Genomic DNA, 23,179 nt, shown 5'->3' on the forward strand with positions numbered 1-23,179 from the left:
TTTAAATAAACTCTGGGCTTCTTTGGTTACGTTGACTGTAACTCTATAGGACAAGAATGAAGGGACTGGGGGAAGGACAGAAAGCTATAGGGAAAGAACACCCAACCCCACTGCCAATGAAAACTCAAACATGATTTTTAAAAATAATAATAATAAAGATTAGATGTCATGATTCTGTGGACATTTTAAAATTTCACGCTAGACATACTCTGTGAATTGTAGCAGAGTCTCTGCAAGGCAGGCAGGTCTCAAGAACCATTGGATATAAGGAACAGCACAGAAGATATGTACATTATTCCAAAAAATCTTATAATAAGCCAATTATTTTGGTACGACTACATAACAAACTTTAAAGCTGCTCAAAAGCCTTCAGGCAGGAGCACTCCTGGACAAACGGAAGATCTTCCAACTCACTGCTCAACCCAATTTCCACTGACACTTATTTAACTTATCATCCGTTTTCTCCTCGTTAGGTCTTCCTTGCCTAACATGACACAGCAAATGAAAGATCTGCAGCTGGCACAGACGAGGAAGCAGCCAGGACCGTCTTCCCCGAATGCTGCCAAGAGGCTCTACCGGAACCTCTCTGGAAAATTCCGAGTTAACTACATGTCATTTGATGAAGGGAGCTTAGCAGGAAGGAATGAAAAGGAGAAGCTGCGGAAATCTTACCTTGTGAGTATGTGGCCGTGCGGTATCCAAAGGAGGAGCAGCCTGGGTTTTTAGAATGTTATCTTGCCCAATCACATCACAGGAACCGAGTATGTGCAAAGGAAGTGTGTCTCAGGACTGCTAGAAACTAAGGGCTTGGCTACATGGAAAATGGAGTAAACTGAATTGGGCTAAATAGGATTGTTTAAGTCATGAAAGGATATGGTATGGCATTTCTGTGTGATCCACAAGGTATACTCATCTCAAGCATTTCAGTTGGGCTGACCTCCTTTAAGAAAACAAAGAAAACAAAACAAAAAGCCCCCTCATGTCTCCTCCTTCTTCTGGTAGGAAGCTTTCAGTTTTTCCCCTAAAAGGTATAGTCCATCAACACTGTCCTAATAGGCTTACAAAACCCTTTTGCTTCCTTCCTCTGCTGGAGGAGCAGAGAAAGTTTTTCATTTCCCACTATCATGAAGTGGCTAGGTTGTCTTCTTAATCTGCTTAATGATATTGGGAAATTTAAAGCAGAAGGGAAATTCAAGGCGCCAAGCAATTACATATTCCGAAAACGAACCAAAATAGAATGATTGTACCTAGACCTTAAAAAGATTACCACCTTACAGGAAGGTGCTGGTAGGAGAACACACTGGTCCTCACTGGCACTTAAGTTGCCTGGTTGCTGGCAAAAGGAACAAACCAGCCTGTCCCCAGAGCAGACCAAGCAGTGGGACAAATGCCCATGTAGTCACCCCCTAAGAGAAGACTCAACTTGAAAGCAACTTCTGTTCCATTAACACCATGGAGACAAGACAGTGTTTTTAGATCTCATTGCTGCAAAATAGCAAAGTAATTACTTGTCATAAAACGTTGCATTTTGGCTATCCTGTCTATCCACTGCTGTGGCATGGAAATACAGCTCAAAGATGCTGTGATGAGAAGGTTAAACCTGCCTATTTTTTTCCACACTCTTGAGCCCTTGGGCAAGTAAGAATGGAGCTTAGTAATCCTTTTACAAAAATAACCCTCACTAATTCCCACTCTTCTTTCTTGTGCTGTTCTCTGTGCATTAATGCATGGTGTGTTTCACTGTGTGATCAACCGATAACCTTTTCTGAAAGATAGTGACAGTGTGAGAGGCTTGATCATGCTGCAAAACAGGAGGGACCTCTAGCTGATCAGTAGCAGACTTTAGACTCTCAATATGATATTAATCAGGTTGGGCTTATCTGGAAAGCTAAGAATATGGTGTCAGTGAAACTGTTTGTCAATTGGTGAATTGCAAATATAATACATAATGGCTTCAGCAACAAATGGAGAAGTGAAGCCAGATGAAATCTTTTACAAGTTCCAGCCTCTGCAATGGTCTACTCAACTTTTATTTTTAGCATGCCATTTTCATCCTGTTAAACATCATGAAAGCAACTGACCTGTTGAATCTGCAAAATGAATGATGTTTGCAGATCTGGGAGAACTGTGTGACTCTGTTCCTCTTTGCAGTTTCAAGGCAATGCTGCTCTCTTTGAGGCTGTTGAGCAGCAGGACTTTGATAAGGTGCAGGAGCTGCTCAAGCAGTATAGTGTGGAAGAGTTGGATCTCAACACCCCTAACAGCGAGGGTCTTCTGCCACTGGATGTTGCGATAATGACCAACAATTCACCCATCGCCAAGACACTCCTGTTGGCTGGAGCCAAGGAAAGCCCTCATTGTAAGTCAACAAAAAGTGGGTGGGGCACACTGATCCAAATGGCATCATTTTCTCAAGAGGGTACCTAGATGGGCAGTAAGAGCATTGCCAGCACCTGACTTGCTCATGGTGTGCCTCACAGTTTGTATAGAGAGAGATCATATTGCCAAACGTTTTCTTTTCATGAAGTAGGAACACTTTCGGGGTCTGGTGAAGTCAAGCACCTAGGAACTGATTTGGTTTAAGTGTATACTGTGACACAACATGTTCCAATGGGAATCGGAGCAATAGGGAGCCAGAAGATAATGTCACCCAAGGAGCTGCAGTTTACCATCTTGACTGGGTGTTTGGAAGACTTCCAACAGTGCATGTCAAATGACTAGTTATGCCAGTGGCAAAAACATTAGGAGAGAGTTCAACTCAGAGAGAAGATCCTTTAAGCTGATATACGGTTCGCAAGAAGTGGGGCAGCCGAGGTCCGACTTCTTCAAGCTGAGTTGTTTGCTGTGCTAGAATTCCCACACCGGACGAACGCCCAGATCCTCCTTTGAAGGCTGCCTTCCTGTCATAGAACTGCTCTGCTTCAAGAAACCTTAGGACTGCCTTTTTCAGGTGAAGTGAGCATAAAGCTGAGGAAGGGGATTTGCTTCCCTTCAGGCTAAGAGCAGCAGGGCAATCTTCAGCTGCTAGTTATTTGCAGATAGCCTCTCTCCCGAGGAAGCTCATGTACTGGAATTAGGGTCAGGAACAGAATGCCCTTTCTTGAAACGAAGGCATGGCTGTGAATGGAGAGCAGGAGGGCAGTGACTTTGAATAAGTGTTTATTAGCGCTCTGTCCCTGGAGATGGAGATATTCTCCCACAAGTTGTCTCTCTCAGTCACACACACACACGAACACACACACGCCCACTCACTCACTCATTCACTCACTCTCTAAATAGGTTGTACTGGATGCGGCCACTGGGGTCTCTGCTTGCTGGGTGGCCCACACAGAGAGTAGCCACAGGCCTCGCTGGCAGCCGGTGTAATAATGGAGTTCAGTGAAAGGAGCCAGTGAACTCCAAAAGAAGCCTGCCTTTCTTTGCTGCCTGGCCCGAGGAGTCGTCAGGCAAACCAAGAGATTCCAGGGCATCAAGTACAGGCTCTCTGAACCTCAAGGCGGGTCTTCGCCTCTTGTTCTTGGGGACGCATGCAGGCACCTTGCAAAGACTGGGTTTGAACTTTGCTACTCTCAGTCAGCAGCTGCAAAGCGCAACCTCACAAAGGGTGTCTAGGAAGGTTTTTAGGTGTTTCACCTGAATGCACATGCAGAGGCTGGTGATTTTGATGTAGGTTAGGAAGAGAGAAAAAAAGCTAGATTAAAAAGCAGTTATGACTTTTAATTGGTGTTACTTTTTCGGAACTTACTGAAGGAGAGTTTCTAGGAGAGAAATATAGGAAGATCCGTACATCCTTTTTGCTCCCCACCCGCCCCCGAAAACATAGGTAACAGGAGTCGGCGGTTTCCACCCTCCAACAAAGTGTTGGCTGGTTTCAGGGGTCTTCCGGTTCTATGACTTGTTCATTCCTATCGAGTAAATACTAAAGGAAAAATCTTGGAATTCTGTGCTGACAGGCTACCTCCAAGGGCTGGTTTTGAACTGTTGCGCGCCTCCTGCTGTCTCCTGCAAGGCCATGTTGACCACAGGGCACATTTCTGCTCACAGATAAGTCAGCAGGATCTCTCTGCATCTGGGAGCCGTAGTGAGCTGCCCCCCTAGATCCACCCTAACCAGCATTCTTCTAGAGCAGAAGCAGCTGTCAAAGAGCAGCTCTGTCACCTATCTAGTACAGTAATTTATTTAGTAATTCAGACTAGAGACGCCAACCATTTGACTCACATTGCCTGGGAATGGGGGAGAAAGATGTGCTGCTTGTGCCTAAAGGGGTGTTGAGCCAGAAGATAATCTGGGGGCAAAGCCACAGAGCAGCCTTCCCCTAACTGACTGGATGATTGTGGCACCTCTGGTGAGCACCAGGTTGGAGAAGGCTGCCCCCAGGGATCCCTTCTGGGGCTTTGAGTAGTTTCTTTCTGCTTCTTTTCTCATGCATCATCTGAACATGTTCGTTTCGTTTCCTTTCTCCACCTTTTCTGAAGTTGTAAGCCTGGAGAGTCGATCCTTGCACTTGTCAACACTGGTCCGGGAGGCAGAGCAGCAGGTCAATGATCTCACCGCACAGGTGGGGAACGAGGTGTCCAGCGCAGACTGCTTGGAAAAAGAGAAACAGCTGAAAGCCTGGGAGTGGCGCTATCGGCTTTACAAGCGCATGAATGCCGGATTTGAGCATGCTCGTGAGTATCGAACAGGACAAGGTGCTTCACCCCTACCACCCAAGTAGGTCAGGGGTAGGAGCAGAGACTGTGTCACTGCAGGGTTTCAGAAATGGGAAATCAAACGGTGCAGTCCGGAGCCACTTCAGAGGAGGCTCAAATCATCTGTGCCGGTGTCCAAACACTAGGGAAGGACCACTCTCACATGGTGCCCTTCTAAAACGTTAGTCCCTTCCTATTGCTGTCAGACTGATGTGCATAGTGAATGATTCATAATATTAATCTTTAAAGAAATAATTATTCATTGGTAATAGTAGGCCATCAGTTGGGGCTGAATGATCGTGATTTCCCCTAGAGTTATCCTACTGAGCCCTTTGTTGGATGGACATTTGAAACCACATCTCTTACCCAAGAGCAACGTTAAATGCCCCACTGGTTGATAAAAATAAAGGCAGCCTGAAACTCCACAGTGGACCCTGTGCATTAATAAGAGGGATTGAATATCGCCATGGCAGAGATTGATTGTAATGAATGAAAATAGTAACATAGTAAGATTACTGAAATAACAGTAGGTGCTGCAAGTAAATGAAGCTCTAGCCATCCACCCCCAGCCCATTTTACTTTTTAGGAAAATTAATTCATAATCCCAAATTGCAAAGGCCAATCCAGCTGCCATGTTTTTCCCTCACCCCAAATGTTCTTTTCTTCATCTTGTCCCATCACAGATATTCCTGATACTGCATTCCTGTTTGTAGCAGTATCTGATTGCTTCAGAGGGAAGATCAAGGCTCCTAAATGGTCTTGAACTACAAATTGCTCCAACCCTTTATAGTTCGTAAAAGGCTGTCTTCAGAATGCTATGAGGGAAGGAAATGATTTGAACCAAATATGGCCGTCCAGGTAGTGCTTGCAGAGTTAATTAAGGCTCCCCTATCATTTCTTCATAATTTGGGTTCTGAACTGAGTTTCAGAATTCAGGTACTGTACTGGGGGGGGGGCAGAATTCTTCACTTCTGATGCCTCTAGTTATTTGTCATCCCTGTCTTACTTCATATATGCAGGGTGCAATCATCTCTCTTCTCTGGCTCTTCACCCCTACCGAGACACACAAACACAGAAATAGGATTTCCAGCTCCTGCCTCATCCCAGAATGGAGTCTCCACTCCTTTGGATATTCTGATGGCCAATTTAGGTTTATACTATAGGAAAAATCAGCTCTTTCTACACCTGGACGTTTCCTTCCTGACACCTGTCTTGTCTGTTTCCAGGGGTTCCAGATCCACCCATGAATGTTCATCTGTCAGTGGCCAGCAGCACTTCCTTGGAGGTTTCCTTTGAGGAGCCACTGAGTGTCAATTCAGCTGTTGTCACTAAATACAAAGGTAAACCTGTAGAATCCTCAGAGCCATATTTTCTGATGGTCTAACTTATGGGCACCTATGAATGGTTCTTTCTTCACTTTTTTGTGAAAATCCTCATTGATTTGGAAATCATGTCCTAGTTTACTCCTGGGAGCACACTGATCTAGTTTCGAGACCCAACTTCCATAAATTACATAACGGCTGCAATCCTTTTGCACACGTGAATCCTGGGGACATCATCAGCCGTTGACCCTAATTTATTAAAAGTTTCCCGTCACCCCCTCCTTGAGTTCCAAGACTCCCTAGGGCTCCCGGCTTTTGGGAGCCTCAGGACAGAAAGGAGCCTTTCATGACCAAACATTAATGCCTCTGGTTCAACCTCCCATCCCAAGGCTCCCTTTTAAAGTGAATATTGCAAATTAAGAAATTCCATGAAAAGTTACTTGTTGCATCTGTTGGTGAAATTAAAGTGAAAAAATGTAAAAAGAAAAAGGAGGAGGAAAAGGCAAAAAAAGTAGCATTTTAAAGACCACCAGATTTCTTTCAGTGTGAGCTTTCAGAGATCAAAACCCACTTTTTTCCTTGTTCTTTTGCCTATGGGTTTTGAGCAGGGACTTTGTAATCCTTGTGTGCTATATAGAAAACATGTGGCTGGGCGGGGGGGTGGGCGCAACATGTAACCCATAGGTTGCATGCATGCCCAGTGAGCCTTTTCTGGGGGCAGCTCCCATGTCCCTTGTTGCTAAAATCTTAATGATTCCATTGGGAAATATGGTCCATCTGTTGTTCTCTCTCTCTGTCTCTCTTTCTGTGTGTCTGTTGGCTGAACTGTTGATATATATTGTGGCTTCAGCTGTTTCTGTTGTGCCTCCCATACTGAAGTATATATCTGAAGTACCACTAGCTAGAGAGACTTCCCTTTTGCATAATAAAGCGCAACTTCCCTGTGACAAAGGAGGAAACGCTGGCTCCTCGGCAGATGAGAAAGGTGTCCCCTCTCGTTGTTCACTGGCACTTCACACTTCCCTTCTCCCCCCCCCCCCCGCACCTCTTCTCTGCCATTTTCTCAGACATTTTTTCCAGTGTGCACAGCTGGTCTTGCTGTAGCTGGTTCTTCAGTTTCACCGTCAATCCCCTCCGCAGCAGCTGTCCTGTCCCTGGCAGCCCAGCTCTCTAATCTCGCCCTGTCCGCCTGCCAAGTGCTACATCTTTTTGCCTTGTTGATGAAAGACCCCCAAGTCCCTGACCGAATGGCTGTGCTTTTCCTTTGTTCGCAGTGGAGTGGAGCTGCTCCCCCACCTTTTCCCCACCACTGGGAGAAGTGGTGATCGACAAGCTGAAAAATCTACATATCACCATCCATGGCCTTGTCTCGGTGAGTAAGTTCCCGTGCTGGGTGTTGAGTCACGAGATTACTCCTGGGCATGACCCTGACCCAACCCTCCATCTCAGTCTTTCTGTTCTATCACCACAATGAATGGCTCTCTCTCCAGTGAGGATGGGCACCAAACTTTACAGTCTGCCTTCTATACAGAATGAACCCATTTCACAGATGCATACTTTCATACATACCACAGTGGTTATTATAGTCAGCTATATATAAAGGCCCATGTGGAGGTCCCTTAAGCATCTGTGGTCTCTTTGGCACTAGTAGGTACAATTAAGCATGACGTCGCACTCCCCTTGAACCTTTGGTTACAACTTGTAGTAGTGGGTTTCCTTTGAATGTCAGCTAATGCACTTAATTTGTGCCATGTTTGTACTCTTATGCTTAGTTATAAAGTAGTAACAACTACTTTGCTTCCTGGTAATAAAGCATTTTGTCCTGCTTCCTCAGTGACAAATGACATCAATGTAAGTGTTCTTGATGGAGCTGAATTATCAGCTACGCTGAGCTATACTTTACAGAGGTTAGCACTTTTCCTGCAGTAACAGCTGAAGTGGGCCATGAGTGAGGCTTGGCATTAGCACTGCGTCAGGAGCCAGGGTTTTCCAGAGGTCTGAAGGAACATCGGGAGCTGCCTTCTGCTGAGTCACACTCTTGTCCAATCTGGTCCATATTGCCAACCTAGCCTTCCAACGGCTCTACAGCCATCCAGATAACAGTTTTTCCAAACTTCCCTGATGGACCCTAGGACCTCCTACATCCAAAGTGTGTGCTCTACCCCTGAGCTATGGTGGCAGGAAGCTGGTTGTGGTTGTAGTGCAATGAAATGATGCACATGAAAAGAAACCTGTATAAATACATATTCATCTGTTACTGTCTGGACTGCACCACTTGAAATCTCAAGCAGACAAAGTATTCTCACCATAATAACAATAACCACCACCACCACCACCACCACCACCTTAGAACTGCAGAGCTGGAAGCGACCCTGTGGATCATCGAATCCAGCCCCATCTCGAGGAGGCACCGTGGGGGAAATCAAACTCCCAACCTCTGGCCCTGCAGCTAGAGATCTAAGCCACGTGTGACATACAATCTGCACATTTGTTGCTGTTTGTCAGGGAGAAGGGGTTCTAGTTGAGGTTTTTGTTGCCCTGGTTGCTCTGGAGTGGTTTCCATTTGCTACCCAAGAAAAGATTTGCTTTTATGGCTGGACAGGAGGAACATTATGGAATTGCTTCTGGATCAGTGCATTCAAAATTGAGGATTATAATAAGTATTTTACCTGAATTTCAGAAATTTAAATGCCTTCATCTATCTTTGAGCCTAAAGGGGAGAGGGGAAAAACTAGGGCTGAGATGCTGCCGCTTCCCTCGTGTTGTGTTCTTTCGCATCCATGTTGGAAAGCAACTGCCATTTACAACAGCGGTCAGAATTTCAGGGCTACATTACTTGCTGCCATTTATTTTTGCCTCCACAGCTCTTATTTGCCCACATTGCCGTTTAATCCAATTAGCTGAGGTTATCTGTACCATTTTTGACAAGGCTGTGTCTAACGTGGTACCACCGATGCTCATAACAAAACTGCACGAGGGACCACAGCTGTTAAGGGGCAGCATCAGCAAATGAGGTGGTGATGGTGAAGAAAGAAAGGGGCATCAAGAAACAGCAGCTGACCAGAGGAATAAAAGCGTCAGCCCAGAGTGACCCAATCCAGGAAGGAGATTTTTCTGGTTAATTTCTTTTGGCTGCATTGCGTAAAGTGAGCGTCAAAATTAAAGAACATTCAGGGCAGCCCTATTGAAAACAGCCTTTTGGTATAAGAGAATTATTAAGGCATAGTTAGTATTTTCCCATTAAAAGTGAAGTAATAAATGACAGGAATAATTCATGGTTTTCCTGCATGGAAAAGGATGAATATCCAAAAACAGAAGTCCCAGTGTCCTGTTGTCGCAGTGGCTGGGTAAACAGTGGCATTGATTCAGTGAGCAGTCCAATCTATAGTCTCCTTTCCTTGTGTCATTTCTACTCATTTGTGTTTGCTCTTCTCTCTCTCTCTCTCTCTCTCTCTCTCTCTCTCTCACACACACACACACACACACACACACCACCACCAATAAATCTGAAACTGTCCCCCCCTTTACAAAGATCAAACTCCCTCCACCAGTTCCATGGCTAATTGAGGATGAGAACCAGTGGCTCTGTTCTAGCCCTTGAGTGTCTGAAGGTCACAGGCGGGCTGGCGACTGCCCCCACCCTGCCGTTTTATCTCTCTGGGAACTGCAGGGCCGGCGGTGCCTGTCAGCTGTCCTCTTGCCATTGTGTGGTGGTCTACAGCTTCCAAGAGCAGAAAACAGGAGCCAGACCTCTGAGCACACAGCAGGGTTGTGTCTTGTAGATGGGAGAGGTGAGACGCAGGAGGACGTGATTGTCAAAGAAATGCGTCATCAGCTTGCTTGGCTTCCTTATTCTTCCAAGGAGATGCACTCTAGTCTACGGAAGGGTTAGCTTCTCAAGCCAGCCAGGCACTACCACTAGCTATCAGTCAGATGACCTCATCCAACTGGCTGTGGCGAAGCCAAATATGAAAATTGGATTAGTTTTGACTAAAGATGGGCACAAATCGCCAGTTTGGCAGTGGGGCTTCCCTGCCCCCTCTCCTCTGGAGGGGCGCTGCCTCTGAGTGGGGCGCCTGTTGGCAGGAGCAGGGCTGAGAACCGTCAAATCCCTGTCTGGCCAAAAAACAAAACAAAACACTGGCACAAACCACTGGTTTGTGCCCATCTCTATTTTTCACCATACATTTAGAAAATGACATAAAAGTCTGTAAAACTTATACTGGAGATTTCCCCAAGGTATGTGTTAAGAAGCAAAGGCTGTTGCATGGATTAGCCTTGCTGTGAAGGCCAAGTCCCTATTCCTCTGCTGGGTGATTCTGTGCATCCCAGAACTGAACACAGAATATGGAGTATTCTTTGGTAACTACACACAATTCATGGTAAATTTCAGATTTCTTTATTGCCTGCCTTTTGGACATCCAGAAAGTTAACCTGGACTCAGATAGTGTCTGCACTGGCTTTGTCAACAATTTTAATAGAAGGCATCATGTAAAATGTGAGCCTGATGTCATCTCCCCCATGGGAGGTGCATGGGGAGAAAAGTATCAGCATGGAGAACCCCCTTCCTGGCAAGGAAGGCTACAGAACGATCCGCCACCTCAAGGCTCTGAGGCACTGTGTCAAAATCTCAGCAGAGCCTACAGATCCCTTCAAACTTTAATCCGGAATCATTTTGTATCAGATGTAGCGCAAGTCCAAATCCAGAGTATTTGGAGTCCGTTCTTATTTAATCTGCAGGGGCCGAATTTTCTCAAATCTGGCAAACAACTGAGTTATCCCAGAGTTCCACAGCAAGTTTAGTCCGGATCCATAGCAGAAGGGGAAAATTGTCAATAAGATGGTGATGAGTTCCATGGCTTCAGCAAGATCCCTTTAAGCCACTGTGAGCCACAGGCAGTGGCTCACCCACCATTGGCTTCCATCCAGCAACAATATGTTACAAAAAAGGCTTAATGACTGTATTCTGGAAAGAGAATAAGAAACTGCTCTTCAACCCCCATGATTGCTAAGAGATAGGCTGTTCTGAATCCTAATGACTCCTTCTCCCTTGTTTTTCTCCACAGGGCACACCTTATTATGTCCAAGTGTCTGCCTACAACATGAAAGGCTGGGGACTTCCACAGGCGTCGGTGCCACCCTTTGCTATTCCCTCCAGTAAGTGTGAACACGGTGGGGATGGAAACTTTGCGTGTACATCTTGGTGTTGCTGCTTAGTGCTATCTGTCTGTCTCTCCGTCTGTCTGTCTCTTGGTGTTACGCCTTCTGGTGTCCAGGGAGTCATCCTTACTGCCACTGGTTTTTTTCAATTGGAAGAAAGATGGCATATTAATAAAATAACATAGCATAACATAATCGCTACCAGCCCAGTCTGTCCTTATGGACATGCTCTCTCCTATCAAAATTATTGCATTCAACTGATGGAGAGCCATCATTAAAAACAAAGCCTTGCCAATGGCAGCCGAACTGTGTCTTCATGCAGTGTCAGTCTTTTTTTGTGCATTCTGTGGGAGGCGGCCTGCTGGCTGGAGTTCTAGCATTGCTGTAAGTGGCAACAAATCTGTTTCCTTTTTTGTTTAAAAGAAAAAAAAATCTAGGCAAACCTTCAACACAGGCTTCTGTAGGCAAACCCTTGTGTCTTTGAACTCGCATCAGATTTACCCTTCCACCCTGCAAACATGACAGAAAATCTCTTTTCCTCAGAGATTCCTATTTTAAAAAAAAAAAAAACTAATTCCTTTTCCTAATAATTGCATGTAACTTTTCTCGAAAACTGTGGGATGGTATCGTGTTGAGAGCATGTGATGTAGCACTTTGAATGTTTGATTGGGACTTTAAAGAGATTCTGGATCAAGCCTCTAATAAGCCTTTAGTCTTTCTGGATGACCTTGGAGCACTTAGTCTCTCTCAGCTGAACCTCCATCACAGGGTTTTTGTGGGGATAAAGGAGGAAGGGAAGAGCCTTGAGCTGATTGAAGCAAGGTATCAATGTAACTAAAATATAACGAGGAGGGATAACTAACCACTCTGTTTGCTCTTTAACAGTTACTTTGAATGTCACATAGCTAAAGAGTTGTGGCTCCCCTAAATATTGGTTGGGAATATCACATGGTTCCAGTGATGATTTACATTGTGCCTCGTGCTGCTGAATGAAAAACATAAATATATGTGTGTGGAAAAAAACAAAAAAGTAACTATTCCAGAGAAAAGGAACCGCAGAGGGTCATTTTTCTTGGTGGAGGAGAGGAGCTTGGCACAATAAAAAGTGAAGAGATCACTTTTTCAAAATAGCTTTCCAAACTTGATACCTCCCTTATCAGAGCACAAATGATAATGTAAAAGTAGGGAGAGATTTTGAGGCCATCATGACATTTTGTTATAATGTATATTAAGCTAAAAGCGCAGCTCAACAAAAGAAAAGGGGATCTTATTTTTTGCCTATTCACAAGGGCATCAGAGGGTGGAACTGCTTCCTATTCAGTGTCATTGAGGCTAGGAAAGATGGTCTGTTTCCCCACCCAATGTCAGACAAGGCGGTAGATTGTATGCCGTGAGAGGCATCACCCGTTTAGGCATACGGGTGATGCCTCTCACCACCAGTGTGACTCTCTCACACATTGAGACCCATGTTGAAGTCAAAAAGAAGATCAAAACACTCCCCAACTGAAACCCACCCACCCTCTGAAACCTGATGCAGAATTCACCAAGCTGGAAGTGTATGTGGTGGAACTGAATTTCTTGGCAGTTGTACATTATCGTGAGAGGCCCCTGTTGTATTATGGAGTACAGTATTTGGGGGTGCCTTAGGCTTGAACAGGCCTAAGCTTTACAAAAGACCCAGTGCTTGTGTTAGAAATGCAAATGGGCAGAACTGATTTGTACCTGTGGAAAAATACAGTTGCGCCAGTTTTTGACTCTTAGGGGAGGCTTGACTATGGGGACCACTATGATGAATGCTTGCACTTCAGAATTTAGTACTGCACCCCTTGCTGATACCTTCACCTTTGAACGGCTGCCCCATGGGTCATTAAAACAGCGAATTCAGTTCTTCTGTGTGGGTTGCCACACTCGGTGATTCCAAGATCAAAAAGGCAATACTTCAAGGAGAATCCATGTGGTCTGGCTTGGAAATCCATTGTGACCACATTGAAGGTTGGTTAGGATTGAAGCTCAATAGACTGTGCATTCCAAGTATTAGAGACTATGTAATACTTATTCATAGCTATAATATCCAGCCTGCATTAGAAAATACATGATTGCTTGCTTTCACATTTTAAAGAAACGATTTCTCCTCTCCCCCAAATAAAAATAACCAACTTTTGTCACGTAAAAGTGTGAGGCACCCCCTTAGGTGTTTTTAAAGCTGCTAAAAATAGTGCCAGCCTTCAGCCAAAATTAACAGAACTGATCTTTCCATGGAAAGCAGCAGCACAGGGGAGTATATAAACCAATTAATGTAAAGTTAATGTAAAAGAGCTGTTCCACGCACACTTGCCTGGGCTGTTCAGTAGCTCTGCCACCTCATAACTAAGAAGCACGGGAGAAGAAGTACGGTTTATTTATTTGTCCAGGTGAGTTGGCCTCTCAGCATTGGTCTGGAGAAACATCTGCCCAGTTGACAGCCAGCAGCAGACGTGAGGCTCTAGAAATATTGAAAAGAGATCCCATAGGCTGGAACCTGTCTGCTACTGACTGTACTTCGTTGTCTCCTCCTGCTGGCAGCAGCTGTGCCATTTCATCATCCTTACAAGCAGTTCCCACCAGTGGTTACTGTCCTTAGATGTAAAAGTAAGAAGGAGCATGGCTAGAACGGGCTACATTTCTGATCTTCTACGGCTGTGGTGCGCAGAGCGGAGTCAAGCAAATTAGTTTTTCATCCAACTATTTCCTCAAAAATTGTCTTCAAAGAAGCTCTTTTCAGGTGTTCAAGATGGGCTTAACCTGAACACGTGAGGAAAGGAAGCAGCTTAGCCCCACTCTCACCATCAACATTGGAAGAAGACAGCATCGTCTACATGCAATGTCCACTGATTTTTCAGGGTTCCAAATCATGTGGAAAACCTGACACCTTTGCCAAAAAGGGGTAGAGGCTCTCCTTTTTGTAGCTGTTGCTCTCGATGGGAGGGGAACCATGATGGAAAGGACAGGGTTGGCCTGCTCCCTCCCCTCATGCCTCAGGGTTGACCATAACCTGAAAACCTAAACAGAGCTATTAATGTTAAAAACATTTATACTGATTTAAATAGCAATAGACATCATGGAAGTGAATCAGGAGAGGGAGCTGCTTTGTTTCCCATGATTTGTTGTCCCCACCCACAACTAGTGAGAAGCAGAGTCATTTGTAGAACATAAAAGAAATATACTGAGAGTCATTAATATAACTTCTTTTTGTCACCCCTTGTTAAATAAAAAATAATAAATAAATAAATAAAAGAAAGGATATTAGGAAGGATCATAAAGCACTCAGTCAGGAACTTTTAAGAGTTGTTGTGGCTGGTGCTCTATTTATTTGATCTCCTTCCTGCTTCAGACTGGAGAGAATATGATGGGAGGGCTCCCCGGCGAAGAGGTCAAGCGGAAGCTTTGGATCACCTTCTCAGCCAGGTGAAGATGATGCACCAGCACTGTGTCTGTCACGGTGAGTCCCACTTCATGGCTAGAGGAAGCCTGGATGCCAATTTCCTAAAAGTTCTGTTTGAGAGTTCTGGTAACAAAGATTGGCTTTCTGTTGGAACCCAGAACAGACTCCTCTGGACATGGCATTGATATTGTTTCTGGTTGACCAACGTTGGCCACAAAAAAGGACTCTTGAATAGACCTGCATCAAGTTCCCTGCGGTTGTAAGACAATTTCTGAGGTCTTTGTTGTGATCAGATTATTTGTTTTGGGACGACTTTACATGTTCTAAACAAATGAAGGGAAATGGTGATGGAAAGAAGCTTCCGAGAACCTCAGAAGGAATAAGTTCTTATGCCTCAAGAAGGGGATGGGAGAAAATATATCCAACTGTGGGATTTGTCAGTGCGCTTTCAAATTTTCAAAATTGAGTTTGGAAATCCATGAGAACCTCCAGGGTAGAAACTCTGGTTTCTTAGCCCTCCACAAACCCTTTCTCTTGCAATGAATTTATCATTTCCCCCGATACGGTCCTATTGTGCAATAAATAAATATTACCCAGAGCCAAGAAAGTGTAGTGGGGAAATCAATGCTCAAATTAGCTTTGAACGTAACAATTGCTAAAGGAAACATTACTAAATCATAATAGAGCAGGGGTTCTTTACCTGTCCCCCAGCTAATAACTGCAGTACTGGGGAAAACCAATTAGGCTTACTGCCCAAGTATGCAGAGTTCTCAAGAAACACACTGCATGACCCATTATTTCTAATGAGAAATAAATCACCACAGCTCCATTGTTTACAACTGAATCAACTTGCAGTAGCATTCAGGAATGGACTCAAGCACTGGCCACAACCCAGCTGTTGATCAACAACATCACCCCATCCAGTGTGCAGTGAAGCTCCACTGAAATGGTGGGTGCCATTCAGGCATTCAACAGGCTTCCTGTTGTCTCGGGGGCAAGTCAGCATGGCTAGCCCTTGATCCAGGTCCCTGACTGGCCTCATCCCTTAAGGATATGGTCATGCCAGCTGTGGTCCTCTGACTGGGTCCCCCCAAGTGCCCAAAACCACAGTGAAGTTGAACATAGAAGTAACAGCTTAATGTACAGAAAACTACAATATCCTCTCACCTGCCCTGTACAAGACCGGTGATGTTCCAAAGCATGTCTACAGGAAAGCGTGGTTGGGAAAGCTCCAAAGCCAACTGGCCTGAGTCCGCAAGTGGCTTGTTTTTATGCTGCAGGGGAGGACCAGAGGGGAAGGTGCTTTCCTCTGCATCTGGACATCCCATCGCTGGCCTGACCTTCTCGGCCGGGATTGGCTGGCTATGCGTTTCCAGCCATGTGGGGGGCCTTTCAGGAGCTGAATGGCTACCACCACCATAGGGCCTCGCTGTCACCGTCATGTCTTGTGTCTAGAGATCACTGGACTGCAAAGAGTCATAGAACTCTCACCACTGGCACTTCAAATGGTTGAACCTAGCTGGGCAGTTTCTTGTAGGAGAATCGATGTGATCTAAAGTGCAAAGCCAACGACTGCTTTATTATTGTCTCTGAATAACATGTGGAACAGTTGGATAGGTTGCCATTATCTTCTGTTTCTTGTCTGTCTGTTAAATTAGAATAATTAGGACATCCCTCATAGGGCTGTTAAGATGAATGCAGTAAGAATTATAACACACAATTAAAGTGATATGTATCACTTTTAATGGGTCTTTACAACGCTTATCTTGTATACATATATAATAGGTCAAAACTGGTTGTTGCTTGTCTGTTAGCCCTCCTTAGAGATGGAATGTTTAGAGATGTTCCCCTTTGAGAAGCAAAGCTTGAATATAGGATCAAAATTAGGGAGCCAGGGGTGGGGGTGGGGAAACAGGGAAAGAAGTCCAGGAAGTGGGGGGGGGGTAGGGAGAGGAACTAAGAGACAAGAGCCCCATTAGGCAGCATGGTGGGGAAACGAGAACAACATAGCCAGCAGGCTTCTGCAGAATTGATGTGTGGAAACAGTTGAAGCCTGGGGCAAGAAAGGAGTTTGAAAAGCGGGAAATGGAGGAAAAGAGAAGTCAAAAAGAGACGGTGCGTGGACACCATCGCACAAGGCTCTGTATGCTTGGCAACAAAGTAGGGGGCAGTCTGGACCAAGGAGGCAGACGGGAATGAATTTCTTGCTATTAAGGCTGCAAGCCTTCAACTGCAGAGTTCAAGGCTTGTTTGGGATACGTTTGGTGTTCTTTGTTTGGGATAACATCAGAATCCTTAGTATGTGCATCCTGCATCTTAAGCTTGATGACTTCAAGCCTCTCCTGATTGATGATTGACGGCCTGCACATTTTATGTAAACAGGGTGGGGGTCGGGGGGGGGACTGAAATGGCAGTGGCAGGTATAATAGCTTTTATGTGCTCTTTTTGCTTCTTAGAGCCCTGTAAGAATCAGGCACAGAGCAGAAAGCATTCTGTCTCCAAGAGTCTAAAGTATCTCTTCCACCCGGGCAGCAAATTCTTAAAGACACTGAAAAGGTAAGAGGGTGGGTCATTTCAGCAGGCTGTGCCATCCATAACCCTGTGTAACCCCTTATCCCTCATAGTAAATTTCCTAGGTAGCACTGAGGAGATCCCTCTTCATACTTCATCGCTTTCCAGGCAATGCAAGAAAGAAGAAAAATCTCATTGCAGTCCCTCCCATAGTAGACAGAATCTTTCCCAGACTAAGGCTTTTTCTCTCCTCCCAGGGGCCTGCATCTGGCAACAATATTCTATAAAGATGACAACATATTGGTGACGCATGAGGATCAGATCCCCGTGGTGGAGATAGACGACAGCTACTCCTGCCTGCTCATGCAGGACTTCCTCTGGTTCACAAAGGTGACTCCTTTGCGCAGATACTTTACAATGTGTGACATTGTAAGCAAGGACTCCCTGGCACAGCTTTCTCAGGAAGGCATGGAAAATGCCTTAGATTTTAGATCCACCAGTATTTTTAACCAAACTTTCCTGTTAAATTAGGATCTGTAGACACAACATTTCACCACCTCCACTTCTGCCTTAGGCAGTGCTAGGCCTGATGTCCTGAAGTAACTCCATAACAAGAATCCTGGTGCAAAACTGTACGTCTTTATGTTTTATGACATTTTAATTTAATCTTCCTTAAGCATCTTGTAAGTGGAAAAACATTTTAAAATTTTAAATCAACACATAAAATATGTTGTTATAATCTACCAAAACGTCTCTCTTTACATTCCCATTTTATTAACTTTTTTAAAAACACTGCTCTGCTGCAGAAAATTAAGAGGGAACCTACACATAACATTTTGAGAAAAGATTTGTTAACTGTACCTGCTGCAGAAAGATAGTTGTCAGCAAGAACCAGACATTTGCTTTGTTGGTTGCAAAATATGTGAAACTAGTGTAGCTGTTCCTTATGCATCCCAAACAAAGAAGATCTGAAAATCCTGGAATAACCTGTGTAATCTTGTTGCTTTGCCTTGTGCAGGTGTCGTGCATGTGGGATGAAATCCTCTGGTTGCGTCAATGTGTCACTGTCTCCCAGTCATCCTGCTCCTGCATTTTGCAAACACGTCTCAAGATGCTGCTCGCCATCTCACAGATGCAGGTAAAATGTTTCTCTATCCAGAGTGTAAGAATGCTAAAAGATAGATGGCAAGCCAGTCTGAAACATATTAGAGCCAGAGATACCTGGATCTCAATTTGACCTGGATGGATCTAATACTTGCTCTAGGCTGAGCTAGCCCAGCTGCCAAATGGGTTCAAAAATGTAGAAGGATGTATCCTTCATGAACAAGGAACATTGCAGTAGCGCTTGGGAGCATTGTTTGTTCGTTCATTTCTGACATTTTCCTTCCCATTAGTGCACAGCACTATTCTGGGAGGTGTACATATAAAACAGTAAAATGGCACAATTCCCACCAGTTGCTAGCAGTTGGTAAAGTAAGCAAGAGATGTAAATTTCTCAAATTAAGAAACCATTGTTTTATCATTTCTCTGGGGAGTTTCTGGGAAGATCACATGGTATAAGTTACATGCATTTTACCAGATATCTTGATTGTTCAATCTGTAATTGATTAATCACTATAGTTATTAAAATTAAGATGTAGATTCAAAGTGTCTACAGTAGATATACATGTTACTTGAGAAAGGCAGTGAGTGGGCTTATAGAAGAGAATCCAGCTATTTCTTTAAGAGAATGCTCAAACCAAGGTTATTCACTGAAGCCTGTGAGGACATCCATTCCGAATGTTTTTATAGATGTTTGGCATCTAGCCATTGTTTGGTCTGTTAGTTATCTGTGTGGTGCTTTGGATTAATGTCTGATTTATTACATTTGGTTCTATGTGAGTAGTAGTTTCTTTTTATATTATCCTATATTGTCTCTATTTTTGCTGTAAACCACCCAAAGTAGTGCCAAGCACTAATCAGGTGGTATACAGATATACTACATATTTCATATATCTATGGAATAAATAAATGTCTTTGACTAAGGAAAGAAATACAGACTCCAGAGGAAGAAAAAATATACGTGTTTTTTACACTGTTGCCCGAAATAGACAGAAATTTATACATAATAAGATTTCTTTATATTTAGCACAGGGGTGTCCAATGAGAGGGTCTTTGAGAAGGATGGTGTGAAATGTGGACTCTCTTCCAGATACATGGATGGTGTTATAAATGATGGTGGTCTGTGTGAAACTGCTGTGCTTACTTTGCCTGTCCTGTACAGTCACCGCAGGGACCAACTGTTATGCCAGCCATCACAAGAAAGTTACAGAGTTATGTTTGCATCAACATACAGCAAAAAGTGTGTTTTGTTGCTTAATATTAGGCATGTGCACTGTCTTCAGACACATGTGTAAATATGAATCAGATTGGGGCAATTCTGCATTTCCAGGGCAGTTGTGGGGTAGAGCAAAGAGTACTGTCTGGCCCCAGGGAGGAGCAGCACCCCACAAGTCCCTTGTGTTAAACCCGCCTTCATGTGTCATGATTAGAGGCAGAAAAGAGAAAGACAGACTAACAAAGATGTGTGCTCTTTATCTTAGAAATGAGCTTTCCTTGCCTTTTTCTACTGCGAAGTCATTGATTAAATCATCAGAATCACACAACTGCAGCATCAATAATTTCAGATCCAGGGAACAGGGAGGGTGGGGTTGGAAAGAAAGGAGAGAAGGTGAAAAACTGCAGGTTTCCTGTATTATCCTTTCAGGAAGAAATCAAAGACAACTTTAAAGTCCCTTCTCTACAAGTGGTCCAAAATGTGATCTATTCCCCTGGGTGATCACACCTTAAATAAGAATTATTCTCCAGATCGACTTCTGTTTCTGCTCCGCTCCGCTATGTATAGACAATTCCACTTTCCAGATTCCACTTTTCAAAAATGTGATTCTTCTTCTTCTTCTCTTCGTATCTGTGAAGGGTTTACTGGGAATCCAGGATTTGGGACAGGTCTTTTTTGAACCCATCAAAGACAAGCAGGGAAACATTTTGTTGGTGACCCTAAAGGAAGTGAAGACAAACCAGACTTTTGAAAGTGTCCGCTGGATTCCCGTCTCAAAACTGCAGACAAGCCGCAAGTCCATCTCATCTCCAGAAGAGCCTACAGCTCTGGATGTACTGCTTATGGCTTTGCAGGTAGCTATTTGTGGGGATCTCAGTAAAGAAGGAAGGCTCACCCCTTGTTATTGAGGGAGAGACACTGTGCAGTAGTTGAGCAGGTATTTTGCATGGAAAAAGTCGCAGGTTCAATCCTGTGCCTCTGCAAGTAAAATAATTGTCCCCAAACTTCGGGAAAGAATGAAGAGTTTCTGGGGAAGTACAGTGACATACTCATGTTTTATTTTATATAAATGGTCAGGTTATAGGCTTATGTTTCAATCTTTCATGCACCAGATATATTGGTTAAATCACTATCCATTATTCCTAAGGAACCTGATCAACAGGGAAGTGTGTGGATTCAGTGACACCTAGAAAGTGTCTGTTAGAAAGTTCGGAACTGAATTAAAAGCAAAAGGCATGTGCTTTAGACCATGGAAAGTTACCACTAATTAGAGTAAACAATAATGGGCTAGGCAGAGCAACGGTCTTCCTGTATAAAGCAGCCTTATTTGCGGACTTTATTTATATGTATCGGGAGAGAGAATCACATAGCCTTCAGGCCACATGCCCCCTGGGCCATTTTTGCTGCCTCCCTCCTTCCAGAGTTCCAGAGAACTCTTTTCAAGCCACCTCTTTTCGAGGCATTTATGCTTCTTGCTTCCTGTAGCTGTGGCTTTCCCAGTCTATGAGCAGGTCTGAGCACAGAACCCCCAGCCACCCACCTCCTAAGAGTAGCAAGCCTTTTCTTCTCTTCTTGACCCTTCTGGTTCTTCCTCTTCCTCTTTTTTCTCTCTCTTTCACTTCCTTTTGGTCAGTCAAGTGTCTGTGGCAACAGAAGGCATTCAAGCACTTAGATATCTGACAACAGTTTTCTTTGTAATATTTCTGGTGCATCTTGCCAATGCCAGTCTGTCTGCCCAGCTTCTGGGTTGGAACCTGAAACCTGCAAACAAAATAGTCAACCTAGGTTTTTAATTGAGGCAACCTCATACTGTTCAGTTTGACCTGCTTTCTTGTTTCACTCCACTCGCCTTAACCATCTTGGCATATGTGACAGCACCCACCGATGATCTCAGCTTTACCGTTGGGCTGTTGTCTTGCCCTGAATTTTCAAGTATTTATGTGGCAAGATTTGCCGTGATGGCACAGAGAAGTAGTGGATCTATGGGTATGTTTTCTCCTTTAGGACAAGTTGGCCTATCACCAGCGAAGCAGCCAGGCTCTCCCACCTGGCCTGTATCTGGGTTACCTGAAGCTCTGCAGTGCTGTTGACCAGATACGGGTTTTGGTGCCTGAACAGCTACCCAATATCTTATGCCACGTGAAGATACGGAACAACCCAAACATCTCCAGGTATGGCTTTCAAAGCAGGTGTGGTGCATCTCATCAGACCTTTACAGGCAACCAGGGTGAAAAACTCCCCACCATGCACTTAGTATTTGCTCTGTACCTGTCAGGAGATTGGGATGATTGAGACTAGAGCAAAAGAGAGAAAACCAAGAGAACGAGGAGGGCAGATGATTGAGCAGGTGAAGTTAAAGGCCTCTGTGTAGGTCTCTGGTGCTGTTGGTCATGCAATTATGTTACTATATGCTAGCTAAGAAAAATTGTATATATGTGGAAATGAGACAAGCTGGGCAATTGTCAGTCATCTGATTGTAGCTTCAGGTGGTAGAATTAGGGGCAGCAGATTGGGGGGGGGGTCAGTTGGGGGAGATTGCCCCACTGCTCTGGATGGATGCCACTGGTGGGTGCAACTCAAGTATGTCTTGTGCAGTTACTGCAGGTTCTTGATCTGTCCTCAGAGCATGATATTGAGATATTTATAGGCCTTTCATCTGGTCTGCCAGCTCACCACCATAAGAATCGGTCTCAGTGGAATTCTGGGATCAGATTTCTAGACTGCCTTTGACCCAAACAAGGACTTCCTTTTTTGTCACTTATGAAAGGTATAGTTTAGTCATCATCTTATTTTCTTTCAAATCAAAAAGAAAGTAAGATTATATATCAAGAACGAATAATCACACGGTGCTAAGTGCCTGGTTGAAATCCAAGCACTGAAACCTGCTCTAAACCTATTTCCTACATGAAAGCTTCCTTCAAAACTGAAAATACTGAAGCTATCAGACCCCAGCCACTTAAAGCCCACCACGATCAGCCCTTGACTTGCATTTATTTACTACACAGAAATGCTTCTGTTTTTTTCCCCCTAGGGAGGAATGGGAGTGGCTGCAAAACCTGGCCCGCATGGAGGAACCCAGTCCCACAGAGCAAGAGATGGACCCCACCTACAACCTGTTGCTTCAGGAGCTCCAAGAGGCAACCAAAGAACTGATGCAGCAGGTCAACATCCCACTGCATGAGGTAGAGTCTGAGCTGGGGATGTCCTGGATAGGTGGGGAGAAAGTGGCTCTGTGGACTTTTTAGCACAGGCAGCGGGGGTTTTCTGAACTGGCATCAGCTTACGGTCCCCTCCCAATTTAAATTCAGGTCACAATAGTTAATGAGGACACACCGACCACCTATAAGCAGGAAATACATAGCCAAGTGTGAGCCAAGCACTGGAATCATCCCTGGTTTTGTCCAGATGTTGCTCATGGCCGCGGCGGAACCAATAAGGAGTTCCTGAGTAGTGCTACAGATGATGAAATTTAGATGGACTTCAGAAAAGATATAAAGCATGACAGTTTGACAAATATTAGTTAATATACACCTCTGTTTGGCTCAATATAAGAAGAGAAACCCCAAAGATGTGCTACTTGGTGTGAATATTTTATCACTGTAACATTCAGTTCTTGTTCCAGATTAGGAAAAAGAGTTTATTCTGTTGTTCCAGATTAGGAAGGGAAACTGACAAAGTAACAGAATTGATAGTCAGAACATTAGATCCTACTTAACATCTTCCCAAAAGTGTATTTACTCCTTAATGTGGGTGATGC

The 23,179-nt window shown here is 44.3% G+C and overlaps 1 protein-coding gene across 16 annotated transcripts in view; it reads left to right on the plus strand.

The window, feature by feature from the left end:
- Positions 1-23,179, plus strand: part of LOC110086925 (ankyrin repeat and fibronectin type-III domain-containing protein 1) — a 316,329-nt gene that overhangs the window by 279,891 nt on the left and 13,259 nt on the right. For all 16 annotated transcript variants that reach the window (XR_013539113.1, XM_078381382.1, XM_020808190.3 and 13 more), the window contains 13 exons: positions 474-675; positions 2,152-2,359; positions 4,476-4,670; positions 5,918-6,031; positions 7,288-7,385; positions 11,080-11,170; positions 14,544-14,651; positions 17,051-17,150; positions 17,363-17,495; positions 18,124-18,243; positions 20,061-20,276; positions 21,427-21,593; positions 22,454-22,604. Coding sequence is in view for 15 of the 16 variants with exons in the window: in XM_078381382.1 (XP_078237508.1) it covers positions 474-675; positions 2,152-2,359; positions 4,476-4,670; positions 5,918-6,031; positions 7,288-7,385; positions 11,080-11,170; positions 14,544-14,651; positions 17,051-17,150; positions 17,363-17,495; positions 18,124-18,243; positions 20,061-20,276; positions 21,427-21,593; positions 22,454-22,604 (1,903 nt within the window). In the remaining variant the exon portion in view is untranslated. The remainder of the gene's footprint in view (positions 1-473; positions 676-2,151; positions 2,360-4,475; positions 4,671-5,917; positions 6,032-7,287; positions 7,386-11,079; positions 11,171-14,543; positions 14,652-17,050; positions 17,151-17,362; positions 17,496-18,123; positions 18,244-20,060; positions 20,277-21,426; positions 21,594-22,453; positions 22,605-23,179) is intronic.

The sequence above is a fragment of the Pogona vitticeps genome, chromosome 13 (genome assembly GCF_051106095.1).
Source record: "Pogona vitticeps strain Pit_001003342236 chromosome 13, PviZW2.1, whole genome shotgun sequence".
Taxonomy (NCBI): Eukaryota; Metazoa; Chordata; class Lepidosauria; order Squamata; family Agamidae; genus Pogona; species Pogona vitticeps.